This window comes from Phodopus roborovskii, unplaced genomic scaffold (assembly GCF_943737965.1).
Source record: "Phodopus roborovskii unplaced genomic scaffold, PHOROB, whole genome shotgun sequence".
Lineage (NCBI taxonomy): Eukaryota > Metazoa > Chordata > Mammalia > Rodentia > Cricetidae > Phodopus > Phodopus roborovskii.
Genome location: NW_026126434.1, coordinates 3,422,658 through 3,438,099, shown reverse-complemented (window position 1 = coordinate 3,438,099; position 15,442 = coordinate 3,422,658). Strand labels below are relative to the sequence as shown.

General features: G+C 46.0%; 1 protein-coding gene across 2 annotated transcripts in view; it reads right to left on the bottom strand.

Moving 5' to 3' along the window:
- The window catches only part of Kcnh1 (potassium voltage-gated channel subfamily H member 1), a 263,443-nt gene that overhangs the window by 137,593 nt on the left and 110,408 nt on the right, over positions 1–15,442 (bottom strand). For both annotated transcript variants that reach the window (XM_051186665.1, XM_051186666.1), the window contains exon 7: positions 9,103–9,532. In XM_051186665.1, coding sequence (XP_051042622.1) covers positions 9,103–9,532 — 430 coding nt within the window. The remainder of the gene's footprint in view (positions 1–9,102; positions 9,533–15,442) is intronic.

Below are 15,442 nucleotides of genomic sequence, written 5' to 3'. Positions count from 1 at the left end.
CAGGCTCCCACCTGCCCCTGCCTCTGTCCCTACCTTCCACCTCACCAAGTTGGCCTGCTGGGCAGTCTGTCCAGCAGACCCATCACTGTGCCTCTCTGCTGGGCTGTCCCTGCCTCCTCTGCTAATTTACACTTCTGAGCTGGCTTATGGGGATTTCTTTGAGTATGTTTTCATTTCTCCAATGGATAATTCCACTTCCCCCACAGGAAACCTGGGTTCACTGAGCCATGAGTATGGCCTGCCACTGTGCCAGTTCTAAGCAGGAAGGGGAGTGCTCCCTTCCCCCTGCTTTGGCTCTGCCACCCCCACTCAAGCTCAGCCTAGGGCCTCTCCCCTTCCTTTCCTATAGCACAAATGGAGGGTCAACCTGGCCAATGGTAGCCCCAGGCTCTACAGAGCTCAGGGTGACTCTGCACTGACTTGCCTTCCTCCAAACACTGTTGCCCTTCAACTTGGGCTCCTCTCCAGCCTCTGTTCCTTGCCAAGTTTCCTTGAGGCAGTGGTGGATTTTGTCACCACATAGCTGTAATTCAGAGCCAGGCCTCTAGCTGATGAGAGCTATAACCATTCCCCCTCACATGGTCATGAAGGACTACAGCGAAGAAAAGTGAGAAGAGAAAAATGTTTGGAGAGAGTCAGATCAGTGGCGGATTTGTAGAGCTGGCCCTTTAAGTGCCTGCCTCAAGGTATCCTCACCAGAAGATTCTCCTGCAGTGAGTCCCACACACAAGCCTTCATTAAGCACTTCTCACACACAAGATGGGCAATCCCTATGTTCACCATCATCTTTTCTATCATGCCTCCTTCCAGCCTTTAAACCCTTAACCAACACCCACCAAAATCCCTGGCAGAAATGTCAGTGAACTCAAACCCATGAAGGCACAGTAAAGAACAGCATTGCCGCTGGCATAAGGCTGTCTTTGGCTCCCACCCAAATGCCTGGCAGAAACAAAGGTTCTAGAAGAAACATCCTTGGCCTTCAGCACCGCCATTCCATTTGCAGCACTCCCAGATGAAGAAGCAGGCTCAGGAACACAGTGGTTTCATCCTATCAAGTAGCAGAACAGAGCCAGGACCCATTTCCATGTTTGTCTGATTTGATCCTTGGGGCTTTCAAAGCTCTGTGACTTCGGGAACATAAAGGTGGCTCCTGACCCATTGCTGGCTACATATGAGCTTGGCTGGCTCTGTGGGCACTGGGAGTCACTTTCCTAAGTCTCTCTTAGCCAGTTAGTTTCCGCTAAAGTGGGCAATTTTTGGATAAACTGACCGACAGATGGGCTGTGGAGTCTTTTGTCTGAGAGATGAGTGATGCAGTCCCCATAGACTGCAGGAATCATTCGGGTCAAAGACCCAGCTTGCCACCCAGACACCATCTAAGTGGAAGACTACAGGACAGAAGTATGGTTGCTCAAAACGCTCAGCACACTGGCCTCCTGGCAAGTCGGTGCAATCCCAATCTCTTGTCACATGGAAGACTCAGTGGGTCACAAACATGAGTCTACCTCAGGACAGAGTCTGAGGGACTTTCCAGGACAGGCAGGGACAGGGCAGGCACTCATCTCAGACAACAGATTTCGCCTTACTGCTTGGAGTAACCCAGGGAATGGGTGGTGGCTCAATTCTCTCAAGTCACCTTGTTTGTATTGGGAACTGGGGTGGTAGCTGAGACTTGTGGAAAGATGATGACTCATAGATCTTCTGAAATTTTCCCTAGCAGACTCTCATCTATCAGTTTCAAAGAAAGAAAAGTTCTCTCTTCCTCAGTATTATTCCTCTTGAGCTGCCGGTGTGTGTCTTCTATCGGTCTTGCCAACCATGATAAATACTTGACACAAAGCATCCAGGGGTTTGAAATGACATTCAGTAATTGCTCTGCTGCAAACAGAAAGTGGTCCACAATCACCTGTCTCCTATCTTCTTGTGCTTTGACACGACCCATGAAGGAACCAGCTGCTGCTGCTCTACCAGCATCATCTGTGGTTACCAAAACCAATGGTTGTCATGGCACTTCCAGCTCCCCTCTTGCTAGCTGCATGACCTGTGGCAAGCGACACCACCGTCTCCTTAGCCACAGAAAGAGGCAGCACTACCTTCCCCACAAAGTGCTGTGAGCTTCCAAGGAGACAGGTACAGAAGCACAGAAGAAACAAAACGTTGAGTTCTAACAATGTTACCACTCAGTAGAAACTGCACTTTAAAAAGGGGGGGGGGGATTTTGCAATGTGCGCATCTGTAAGGCCAGAGACAATTCCTCTATTAGCATCTGAACTTCCTAACACCTAGTGATTGTTTTGTTGTAAATTATTTTTCCGGGTGCAGTGTCCAGCTGTAATCAAGGCCAGTGTCCTCCCACAGTAGATACAATCAGACAATTTTTAGGACTGCATCTCCCTGCTGTCTCTCCACCCTCCACAGCTCCTCTTAATTCTTCATGCCCTCAACACACAACACAAAGGGTGTTTTACCTTGCTGTGTCCCAAAATAATCAGCAAGGGAAGCGACAACACAAAGAGAAAGACTTTGTTGTCAGATAAAACTGGAATCAAAATCCAGCTCAGCCACTTCCAAAGCCGTGCCCTGGGGCAAGCTATTTCATGACTGTCAAAGAGCAGTGGGACCCGTTTTAAGGGTTGTTGGGCTGGGAATGCCTTATTCAAGATGTTCTAGGTGCTCAGTGTCTGGCTCCTTCTTTCAGATGCTCCTGTTGCTCTTGGCCTTCTGTCTTGCCCAATCAAGATGCTGCCAGGCAGGCATGGGTAGTGGCTGTGGCAGGCCTCCCCAACCACACCAACAGCTTCCCTTAACTTGCTCTGTGGTCAGGCCAACCTACTTCTTGAAGGTCTGTTGGTATCTACAAATTCACACCCAGATGTGTTTGTAGTTAGGGACCTGCCCATTTGCATGCAAGGCAAGTTCAAATTCTCTTTCAGAAGACCACATACACAGGATTAATGAAGTTGAGAGCATCACCACTTATCGCTGTCCATAAATGTGCTACAAGAAGGAGATGGGGAGCTGGGAAGAGCTCCTACTGCTGGTACCCTAATGGGACCTCTGTGCCAGACACTGTATACCACTCTGTTCTTCTGGCAGCCAGACCTGGCTGGTTTGAAGTGGCAGTCCTTCCCACACTCCAGGAGCACATACATGGTCACCAGGCATAGAAGAGAAGAGGAAGCACAGAGAAACCCACAGGTCCAGCCCTCCAAAGTCTCCTTGGTGGTGAACAAGAGTCACCATGAAAAGATAATGAGATAGAGGCATGTTCAGAGAAAGGTACCGTGTGCAAGAAAACAGCCCTGCAAAAGGACCCGTGATCTTAAGGGAAGAATCAATGTGGCTGGGGACAGGGTGGGACTAAGTAGAGCTTGTTTTCTGAAAGAGAGTAATTAGAGGAGAGAGGGAGCTCCAGGCTGGCTACAGGTGGAGATACCCATAACCATGGTTGGCATGTGGGGCTGAGTTAGTTGGAGATACACATGGTCGTGGTTGGTGGGTAGGGGAGAATCAAGTTCCAGAGGAAAAGCAGAGCACTCCTTGGCTAGAAAAGACATCTAAGAATAAAGGACAAATAAGTACTTATTTCTCCCAGAGAGTTCTGAACACTACCCCACTTCCCAAAATAAACATAAACCAAAAATGAAATTAAATAGCATCCCTGTTCTCCTCAGACAGAGCAGCAATTATTGTTTTTTGGTTTTTGTTTGTTTGTTTGTTTGTTTGTTTTGTTGTTTCTAAGAACAGAGAACACAAAATTAACTATGAAGAGCAAGGAGCAGCCACCATAAATGACACTGAAAGTCTTGGCCTCCAGATGGAAACTCTTGCCTTCTTGGCAGGCTGTCATATCTCATCGTAGGATGTCCTTCTAGCTTCCATCAACATGGGGAGAGCCAGGCAGTCCCTCCACTCTCTTCAAAGCTAAACTGTACAACATAAACCACAGAGCAGATCTCAAACTTGAACCAGAGTCTTTCTCCCTGGTTAAACACCCCTAAATTTTGTTTTTTGGTTTTAGTTTTGTTTTTCCCCCCTCAACCAGTGATTCTGGATAATATTACATTTCTCTGACTCTCTTGCAGCTACATGTGGCTAGTTTATCAAATCCCAGTCAATGAGATATGAAAAAAAAATGAATATAGATAACTCCCTAGCCTCATTCTCAAAAGAGAGGTGTGTGACTGGCCTTTACCATCCCTTCCTTCCCATTTTCTGAAGCAAAAATATGGGTGAAGCTGGAAGCGCCACATAGGATCCCAACACAGAAGAGACACATGAGACACATGAACACAGTCAAGAAGCTATTCTCTGATATCTGTGAGGTAGCCAGGTTAAGCCTGAATTTTTTAGAAACATATTTTGGGTCTCTACCCAATAGAAGATTCTGTAACCCACAATTAATAAGCTTCCACAGTAGGTAGCATAGAATGAACGAGTCAATATTTATTGAGAGTAGTGTATTAAAATCGCCTCAGAGTCTTCTCTCCCCTCCCTCTGAGAGTTGTGACTGTATCATTTTAGAAAAACCAGAAGGTGACATAAAAAAAAAAATAAAGCCCACTCAGAGTGGGCCCAGTGTTGTGTAGGAGTGACAGCCTTAGGGAGCATTTGAAAGCATTCATCTGCAAGGCTGGGTTCCACAGGAGACAGGAGGGTGAGAGGAGGGACTGTGGAGGACTCTGGGTGTTCACAGAATCCTCTGAGCACTGGTGCCAGCCTGGGTTTGAAAGGTGCTGAGCTGGGGGCAGACTGGGAAGAAAGATGTGATTCACAGACACAGGAAGCTGCACAGGGCAGGGGGGGGTGTCTAGAGCTGGAGTATGCTGTCTGGATCCCCTGTCCTTACCAGAGAGGGAGGGTGAGTGCCACTTAAAGTGACAGAGTGACAGCGGTGACATTATGAGGAGAAACGGAAAAGTACAAGCACACATTCAGAAAATGACAATGTCTCTTCACTATCAAGCCCTCCTGAGGACCACTCAAAGTACAGCTGGGCCCCAACCTGAGGCTGAGGTAACTCACTGTTCCCACATACATTTCCTTCCTTGGGAATCCCTCAAATGCCAGGGTATGGATCAGCCACAGTGAAGACTCCAACTCCAAGCCTTGTCACTGAATTGTGCCAACAGGGAGGCCACAGCAAGGCCTGGCTACAACTTACATCTAAAGCCAGACCATTGAAGATAGCACATTTTCCTAATGGGATAGTCTATTAGAATGGAGAAAAGTAATGTAAATGCTTCATTTTCCTGTTCCTTGGAACTCTCTGGAGAACAAGTAAGTTGTAATGAGACATTCAGAGCAGACAGAAGAAACAACAGAAAGCACACATCGTCTATAGCAAACTTAACACCGCCCCAGAAGAGCCAAGAAATGCCATCCCCGTGGCATGAAACATTCAGTACAGAGGGGGGAAACTGAGTCTCATTCCTCACTTTAGGAATTGTCAGATAACCCCAGAGGAAGACAGCACAGAGCTCTTGGGGATATGCCCAGGCACCCTCTGCAGGTATCTCAGTCCTGGTGTAAGTCTGGCCCCAGGAATTGTTCACAAGGGATAGAAGTGTACACATGTGTGCATACCAGCAGCCATCTTGGAGCAAGGCTCTCCCAGATGTGGGTTTACAAGGCTGATTACCAACCATTGCACATGGTGTAAAACCCTTCTCATTAACACAAGGGTTTGACACATACCACAGCTGTAACCATAAGTGACAGGTTGCTGAAAAGTAACTGCTTTCCTAAACACCCACTCCTGAATCCAGAGCATAATTGTGTTCTTAAATTAAAACAACAAATGGGTATAATTTCCACAACATGCATGGGGAGACTGCTCAAGTTCACAGAGAAATTTGCCAAGTGCCAGTGATCGAACATGGGGTATGTGAGCAGGTGGCCCCTACACCAAGTGTGACTCCATCACCAATCACAGGAGAGGGGTCATTGGACCCTCTCCCTCCTGCCCACCAGCCCCATATTCTTGACAAGTTGATGACACTTCTCTGAGCCTCCTTTTCCTTATCCAATAACAGACAGAGTAAGTCACGGAGCAGGTGGGTGTGCTTAGCAGTGTCTGGCACTTACAAGAGCTCTGCAAACAGTTGAACAGAAACTCTTAGCCCAACAGTCCTCATGCTTCACCACACAGAGGAAGCAGCCTGAGTATTATTCTTCCATTATCCTAAGGAGTGGGAGCATTGCCTGGCTCCAAGAAGGTGGGAATATAAAAAAAATAATGGAAATGACCGAGGTTTCCCCTGGGTACTAGGAAATAATACTCTCATGGGAAAATAATTTGGAAATTATTCATTGCATGCCCAAGGGCTTTTTTTTTTTTCCTCCTCTGGGTGACAAACTGCAAGGATGCCCTAAAAACCTTTTGAGACCATGAAATGTGGCCATTTCTAACTGACCACTCTTAGCAACTTCTCGGTAATGGCTATAATGGGGCGTTCATCTCCCCCGAAGAGAAGGAAGCTGGGCACTATGCACAGCATATCACTCTGATTATTCTGTACTCCGAGGCTCATAAAAATTCTGGGAGCAGACTGGGAAGCAGCTCTGTGGTGGGATGCATGCTTAGCATGTGAAAGATGCTAAGATTAATCCCCAGCACTGGAGTTTCATTTTGTTTGTAAGTTGCAAGCCCTGACTAGAAACAAGTGCAGTTGAGGCTGAAGCCCTTCTAGAAGAGAAAAAGTCTTAAATCCTTGCCTGAGACATGAGAAAGCACCCCGAGTTCTAATTAAACTGAAGCAATTAGCCACCCACGGATCCTTCACTCAGCTTCTCATGGCCAGGCAATCATCTCTATTAAATCCCATTTTAAAATAAAGAGCAAACGCAACAGCTAACCAGCAGCACCCAGTTCTCAGAATCAATTACCCCTTTAGACACAATCTGTAAAAACTCTCAGGAATCTGCCTGTGTCAGACATAAGGAGGGAGCTGGTGGTGATCAGGGGACAGGACATCAATCCATTTATCAATGTCACCTTGAAGGACCATATCTGAGAAGAGAAAGCACTGGCTGTGGACTATGGAGGTTGAGTTCTCTGTGTGATCAGACCGCTGCAAATGGAAGCTTCTGCAGTGTAGCCTGTCCCATGTCCTCTGTCACTGAAGTACCAACACAGTACAGTGGACATCATGGCAACATGAGCACAAACCCAGGCTCACTGATGCTTCCAGCCAGCCAGGTTCCTGCCCCATTAGGACTTCCTGGGATAAAGGGAGGTCAATGTCATCAGCCAGCCAAAGCCACTTTCTAGACTCTTCTACAGAGACAACCACACACTTGTCAGTGGTAAAATGACTCAGATTTAAGACACTGTCTCAAGAACTAGGGAGTATATTCCGTGCAGGAGCATTATCCCAGTAATCTCTCTCAATCTCTCTGTTTCTGTCTCTTTCTCTCTCTCTCTCTCTCTCTCTCTGTGTGTGTGTGTGTGTGTGTGTGTCTTTATATATCAAGCATGGAGACTCCTCCACCAAAAGGCAGACATGAAAATATTGATCTAGTTGGGAATGATTGTGACTCAGGTCTACAATCCCAGCACTCAGGTAGGATGAGGCAAGAGGATTGGCAGGAGTCTGAGGCTAGTCTAGGCTACACAGTGAGTCCCAACTCATTCTGGGCTTCACTGCAAGAGAAAACAGGGTGAGGAAGGGCAAGGAAAGAGGAGCATGAGGAAGGAAGCAATGACTCAGACTAACTCTCCTAGAGAAATGAAACTTTCCCTAGGAAACACTAAAAAGGAAAGTACTTGTAATACATTATTTCTTTTAACCCTGAACTACAGCAGTATCCTCACTCTAACATATAGCCAACATAAAGATGACCGAGACTGATGGAGGTGTCCTTCTGTACATATGTTTCTCTTATTGGTTGATGAATCAAACACTGTTTGGCCAATAGAGACAGAAAGATGGGAGAAGTAGGAGACGAGGAGAATTCTGGAAAAGGTAGGCAGAGAGAGACCTTGGAGAGATGCCATGTAGCCACAAAAGGAGTAACAGATATTCTTCAGTAAGCCAAGACCACGTGGAAAAACATAGATTTATAGAAATGGGCTAATAATTAAGTCAGAGCTAGCCAATAAGAAGCCCTAGCCATCAGCCAACACTTTAATAATTAATATAGTATCTGTATGTTTATTTGTATGCTATTTTGGGGCTGCGGGACCTGGCAGGAAAGAAACTCTAGGAACACAAGACAACCTAAACTCTTCTCTCAGACATTGTTTTTTTCTCGTATCAGGTTGGACTATGCAGATCTAAGCTGTGTTTAAGCCAACACAAAGCACAAGACACACTTTAGATGTCTGATGAGTGTTAACTCAGCATTCCCATTAAGAAAATAATAGAGAAAATCAAGACAGCCATGTGAGAAGACGGTGGTCAGCTTGGCTGTGCTGTGACCAGTTCACTTGGAAACTATGGAAACACCATAGTCACTGTTTTAAAACTAAATTGGACATAGAACCTGCCACAGCTCCATATTCTTAGCATAACTGTATGTGAAACAGTTTTTCCAAACTTAATAAAACAATCAAGTATCCAGATGACCATGTATACAAGAAAAAGCAGACTAGTGAAGGCACGAAAAAGTAGTAATAGTTGCTCTCCTTCCTCTCCCCATCCCTCCACCCTTTCCTGTTCTCTCTCCCATTCTTTCTGCTAACAGGGTCTTGTGTAACCCAGACTGCCTAGCACTTCCTCTCTAGCTAAAGATGACCTTGCTCTCCTGACTGTCCTGTCACCACTCTCTGAATTTTCAGGTTACCCACATGTTCTACCACACCCAGTTTACATGGTGCTGGGGATTGAACCCAGGGACTTCTACATGTTCGGCAAATACTTCACCAACTGAGCTACAGTCCCACTCCTCTTTGACACTTCCCAAATTTGTTTCTCAATGAACATGAGCTGACATAAAGATCATGAATACCATAACCCTAGTCTTCAGGAGAAAGCACTGATCGTCTTAAGCACACATTCCTTGATCCTACTAGCGAAGCAATCCCTACTTCATTTTCAGCCTGCAACAGCCCCAGCCTCCGGGCAAGTCCCCTGGCTCCACCCTGAGTGTCATACTCACAGCCAATCATCATGATGGCCACCGCGAAGATCTTCTCAATGTCTGTGGATGGGGCAATGTTCCCAAAGCCCACGCTGGTGAGACTGGTCATGGTGAAGTATAGTGAGGAGATGTAGACAGAATTCTTGCTTGGCCCGCCTTCCCACTTCCCCGAGCCAGACCCATTAAACTGGTATGGAGTGCCAATGTCCATTGCCAGTTGGTAGAGCCAGCTATTGTTGCGGATCGTCTTGGTGTCTTCATCAAAGATCTCGTAGTCCCCAATGCTGTACCAGATGCAGGCCATCCAATGGGCAGCCAGCCCAAACACGCACACCAACAAGACCAGTACCGCAGCTCCATATTCGATGTAATGGTCCAGCTTGCGGGCCACTCGCCCAAGACGGAGCAGCCGCACAACTTTCAGAGAACTGAACAGGCTGCTGATGCCCTGGAAGGGGAGGGACAGTTTCAGAGAGAAAGAACACAGCTAATGCTCCATCCCTGGACCCCACCACTACCATCAGTTTAAGCATCATGTATGCTTCTATGACATGCAATATTATACAACCCTTAAAAGAAACAGAATCCTTTTTTTAAAGATATTGTTTATTTTCATTTTATGCACATGACTATTTTATCTGCAGCTACATATGTATACCAGGTACTTGCCTGGTGCCTATAGAGACCAAGGGAAATTTGGGGGCCCTGTGAGGCAATTGCAAACTGCTTCAAGTGCACTCTGGGAACCAGACCTGCATCCTCTGTAAGAGCAGTTACAACTCTTAACTGCTAAGCCATCTCTCCATCCCTTTAAAATTAGAATTATATTCCAAGGTGTACAGAATAGATATTTCTATTTAGTGTTTTACATTTTGATTAAAAAATAAAACAAGTAGAGTTATTATAGATAAGAACAAATATATATGCATCTTTCTGTACCACTAGCTATTTTAAGAAAACTTTCAAGGGTTGTATAATATTTCATATTATACAATATGAAATGTTTGAGTTGTATCATATTTATTTCATGTGGCAATGAATTATATAAACACTGCATTGCACATAAGAAAATAAATATGTGCATACTAGAAAGCAATCAGGAATCACAGGCTGTTTTTTTTTTTTTATTCTATTTTCATCTATTTGGTCATAAGGGTATAGACTTACCTAATCTCTGTCATTATCATTAATTTAATAATTAGGAAAAGACATGTTTAAAATTAAAGTGGATTAAGAAATGGATGAGGTGCACACCTTTAATCTCAGCACTAGCTGAGATTGTAGTTAGAGGCTATCCTGGTCTACACAGTGAGTACCAGGCCAGCCAAGGTTACATAGTGAGACTCTGCTTCAAAAACCACAAATAAGTAAATAAACAAGAATAAATTAAAGTAAGAGAAAGAAATAAAGAAAGGAAGGGCTGGAGGAATACAGAGTTGAGGTTCTGTTGGGAAGGGCTTTACTTCTGTAAGGCTGGGGATATATACAGTCAGACACTGAATACGTACACACACACACACACCCATACATGCACACACACGTATACACCCATACACATGCACACACATGTATACACACACCCATACACATGCACTCGCATACTCACACATGCACACAGTCAGTCCAGGAAGCTGAACTAAAACACAGTGATATGTAAAGAATACCAGGGTATCTCTCTCTCTCTCTCTCTCCTTCTCTCTCTCTCTGTCTCTCTGTCTCTGTCTCTCTCTCTCTCACACACACACACACACACACATACACACAAATTCAGTCAGTCAGTCTAGAAAGCTGAACTAAGGCACAGTGTAAAGAACACCAGGGTAGAAGACGTGTGTCCATTTGAACACTTTGATGACCTGCTTGTGCTCTTGTATAAACAAGGAGAGGGTGACCCAGAGTGCCACTCAGCCTTCCACAAACACTAACCTACCAGCTCTCAGCACCCTCTATGAAGACTCAAAATACACTACAGATGCCACAGCACTTGGAACCCTCCCTATGTGGTTCCTATGCTGATATGATTCTAAAGATGTGCACTGAAAATTTCCATTAGCTTTTCCCACTTCCCCTTAAAAACAAACTGGAAAGCAAACAACACAGAGACATTTCTTTGAGTCAAGACTCTGTCAGACTTTACCTAGTAAGAACCCAAGGGAAGATGCTGCCCTTCACCATGGGGAATGCAGTGTTCCTCTTTTCCAACCACTGGGCAGTTTCTATGTCTCCACCACTCTCTCACCCTCTATCCTCCCAAAGCCACCGCCCCCATGTCAAGTTATGAGAGCCAAAGGAAAAGAAACAAATGCTTCTCCCCCATGCCTGTGTAAGGAGTCACCCTGGGTCACTTTCCCTTCAAGGGTTCATCACTAAGCTGTATTTCTCAGGCTTTGTCCATCTACCTGAGTCCCTGTAGATATGCTTTGTCTGTTTCCTGCCCTGTCTTCAGGTAAGTCTGTGTGATCTCTTGAAGCTATACCCTGGGGGGATGGTGGATCTACAGACAAACCTGGGTCCCTAAAGTGCTGTGTGGGGGCACAACCCAAGCTAACTTAAGTTGTAGCCTATGGATAAGGAAGAAATCACTAAAATAAACACTGACCTATGTTTCCTACCAACTCCAGGGTCCTGTCCAAGCAGGCCCCAAATGAGGCTGTGCAAAGAGCAGGGCAGAAGTAGGACTTGTTGCCTTCTCAGAAAAATAAAGCAAGGCTGGGTATTTAGCTCAATGGCAGAAGGCTTGCCTAGCTTGTGTGTTGTGGAGCCCTGACTTTTATTCCCAGTGCCACAAAATAAAATACAACAAAATGAATAATCAGCCTTCCCAGCTGCAGAATTGCAACAGATATGATGGCTTCTTATCGATTAATAAAGTTCACATCAGCACAGCCATTCCACAAGAGTGGAAATGGCCCTCATAGGGGTCAGCTGACAGGTTAAGGGAATATCTCTCTGCAAAAGGCACCTGCACTCCTTGCAGTAATGGAGTGAGCAGCATCTACAGCTGCCACGGAGGAGATATTTTGGGAGGCAAAGGAGTCTTAGGGATGAGTCAGAAATCAAACATCACGTACGCAGCCACCCACATGCCACCTCCTCCTGAGGGTCCCTGAAACCAGTTCAAAGAAAAGCTTGCTTCTCAGGGCAAAACCACCTTCTCATTTCTCCTAGTGCATGTACAGTTCAAAGCAACTCTTAGTAGTCCAGAGGCCCCCAAAGGTGATTTGCCCCTTCTTAACCTTCCCTTTGTCCATTCCCATGCCTCACACATACCTTTTCACCATAGGAAATCAATCACAAGCCATTGGTTGGCTATGTCTACCATATCCCCGTTCCTTCCTCTTCCATCACAATGGCCACCACAAGACATCCAACAGCCACTCAGAGCCCATGCTATGTTCTAACTGTATGTTCCGAATGGCTTGCATGTCTACATGCAGTGCTTCCACAGGCTGGCTGTTCAGCCCAGAAGACCTGGCCTACAATTAGCCATATGGTGATCTAATCATCCTTAAGGATTGTGGGTGACTCTGACCCTCAAGTCAGAACCCACCCCTAATTCCTCCATGTGTCCATTACCACTTGGGCATGACTGCCTGTCTGATAAGGTCCTCATTCCCCAAAATGTCACCAGGAAGTACACCTTCCCAAAGATAGAAGCCACCAGCCGTGCATGCCAGAAGCAAGTGGGTTGAACAGTGTCACCCTCATTTTGGAATTGAAGACACCACCCAAAGTGTAGAGCATGTGACACATCCAGAAGGAGTCTGAGAAGCTGAAAACTGACATGGAGGTTATGGCAAGCTTTCTCTTCCTCACTCTATGGAGGGTCTGGCACATCACTGCTGTCTCTCTGCACAGCGGAACGCCATTACTCAGTGCTCCTATAAATTCTCTTTTACCACATCAGCAGCTGGAATCCTGGCTGTTCAAATGCAACTCAAGCCATGCCCCACGTTCCTGAGGTGCAGTACATGAGATGAATAAAACAGAGCCCTCCAAACTTCTGTTTTTGAGTATGAGAAAACATGACAACACCATGTGCTAGAGAATAGGGCTTCCCGAGTGACTCATTGTAACAGATAAACCATCTCAAGCTGCAGGTAGTTTTCTGGATGTTTGATGGGAATCTTGACATTAGGAAACACCAGGAGTTTCCAGGTGGGTCAATGTGAACAGAGGAGCAGCAAAAACAGAAGCTACTGAGCTTTGTCCCTGAAAGCCTCAAGTAGCCTGGAGGCAGACTGGAAATCTCAGTGGCTCTCCTGTGATAGCACTGATGGATCTGAATTGAGATGGACACTGGGCAGGCTTCAGATTCATCATGCGATATGCAGCCCCCCCCCAAAAAAAACATTCGCTTAGATTGATCTTCATCTTGCTGTGTGTGTGTGTGTGTGTGTGTGTGTGTGTGTGTGTGTGTGTGTATGTATGTGTGTTGGAAGAGGGTATATGCATGTGGGTGGGTGGGTGTGTGCTGAGGCCAAATGAGGAAATCAAGAATCCTGCTCCACCGCTTTCGTTTGTATTCCTTGAGTCAGAGTGTGGTACTGAATCTGGAGCAGGGCAAGCAGCCAAGAAGCCCCGTTGCTCCAACTGTGCTGGGTTACAAGTGTACACGACTGTTCCTGGTTTTCTTCTTTATGTGAGAGCTCTGACCCAAACTCTAGTCTTCATGCTTGCACAGTAAGCTTGTACTCACTGAGCCATCTCTCCAGCCCCTGCCTTCTCTTCTAACTAGATCCACCAATTCTCTGCTTGGTAACATTCTTTTTCCTGCCATCGGCATCGACACTAAAGTCACAGACTGATCCTATGTTTTTAGGTAGTCTCGACAGATTCCCAGATCTGCATGGGGACACCACGATGGTCACGGCAAATTAGAACTATAAATTATTCTTGTCATCATATTCCACCCCCTTTGCCTGGAAGGCCACTTCTCCAGTTCATGCTTCCCTGCTGTCACATGGTGAGAAGGTCTATGACCTGACACCCTGATGGACTGAGCCTGCCTGGCACCTGCCAGATTTCCCTATTATTCTCCCTCAAACAGTGAGATCTAGGCTTCAAGTTTGCATCATTCCAAACAAGAATGACTTAGCACTCACAACAATGAAAACTGTCTCCTTCTGGGTTGATGTGCCCCCCCCAAGCTTCCATGAATGGTAGTCCAATCATTCTTCAGCCAATATGGAGGGGTGGGTGGAGCTTCAGGTGGAGTAGGTAAGCACTGTCTTGGGGCACTGCATCTCAGCCCCCCTTTTACTTTTTAGCTTGAGATGTAATCTCACTAAATTGTCTAGGCTGGCCTTGAACTTATTATGCAAGTCAGAGAAGTCTCCTGCCTCAGTCCCCCAAGGAGATAGGATGGGAGGGCTGTCCCATGCCAACTTGAACTAATTCTTATTGAGCCCCTACTCACAACTCAAGCCCTGGTGACAGACAAGACCCAAACTTCTACCTTTCTAGGATTTTCTATTAAGAGAGACAGACAATAGACTAAAACTCCAGAGTCAGAGCTGCTATGTGGTGGCATCATAACAAGAAATAAACACAGATGTACAAGAAAGGTGGCTGGCCAGTGTCACTCAGGTATTCACAGAGACTGTGGCAACAAGGCAAGGGCCCAGGGGAGACAAGGGTGTGAACCATGAGATGGTCTAAGGAAAAGAAGTTCCAGACTGAAGTGATGGCCAGTACAAAGCACCCTGAGGTGTGAAGGGCATGTCACACTCTGTTGCTCTGCCATAGACTGACATGTCCTTGAGGTCTGGAAGGACACTGCCAGAGAGAGAAGATTCCTACTATTAGCCTCCAGGCACTGAGGACATCAGGGATATCATCTCACAGATTCCTTCCCAGGGCAGTTCATCATACACCTATTACAGATAAGGACATTAATGTGACTAGCACCACAGACTCCATCTTCATTCTCCATCTTCAGAGGTTGAATGAAAACCTAGACTGTGATGATATTGAACCTCTGTTAAAAAGGGTTGTGATATTAATGTGGGGTGTCAAGTTGCCAGATTGAGGAATATCCGAAGTACCCATCTGGGTGTGTCTAAGTGTCTACAGAGAAGATGGGCATGTGGGCTGAGTGACTCAGACCCTGGGCAGCAGCAACCAGGACTAAGGTCCTGAATGAATGAAAAGCAAACCAGAAGAGAAGAAAGCTATATCCTTCCCTCTAGCAGTTCCTTTCCTAGCAGGAGTGCTAGCCAAAGCCACTCTGGGGCTTGGACCAATGATCTTTGGCCTTCAACTCAGATTTTCACTAGGGACCACAGGTAGAGGCCTCTTAGTACTCTGGTCTCAGGCCAGGGGAACTGGGGTTATACCTTGGGTGTCTCTGAGAATT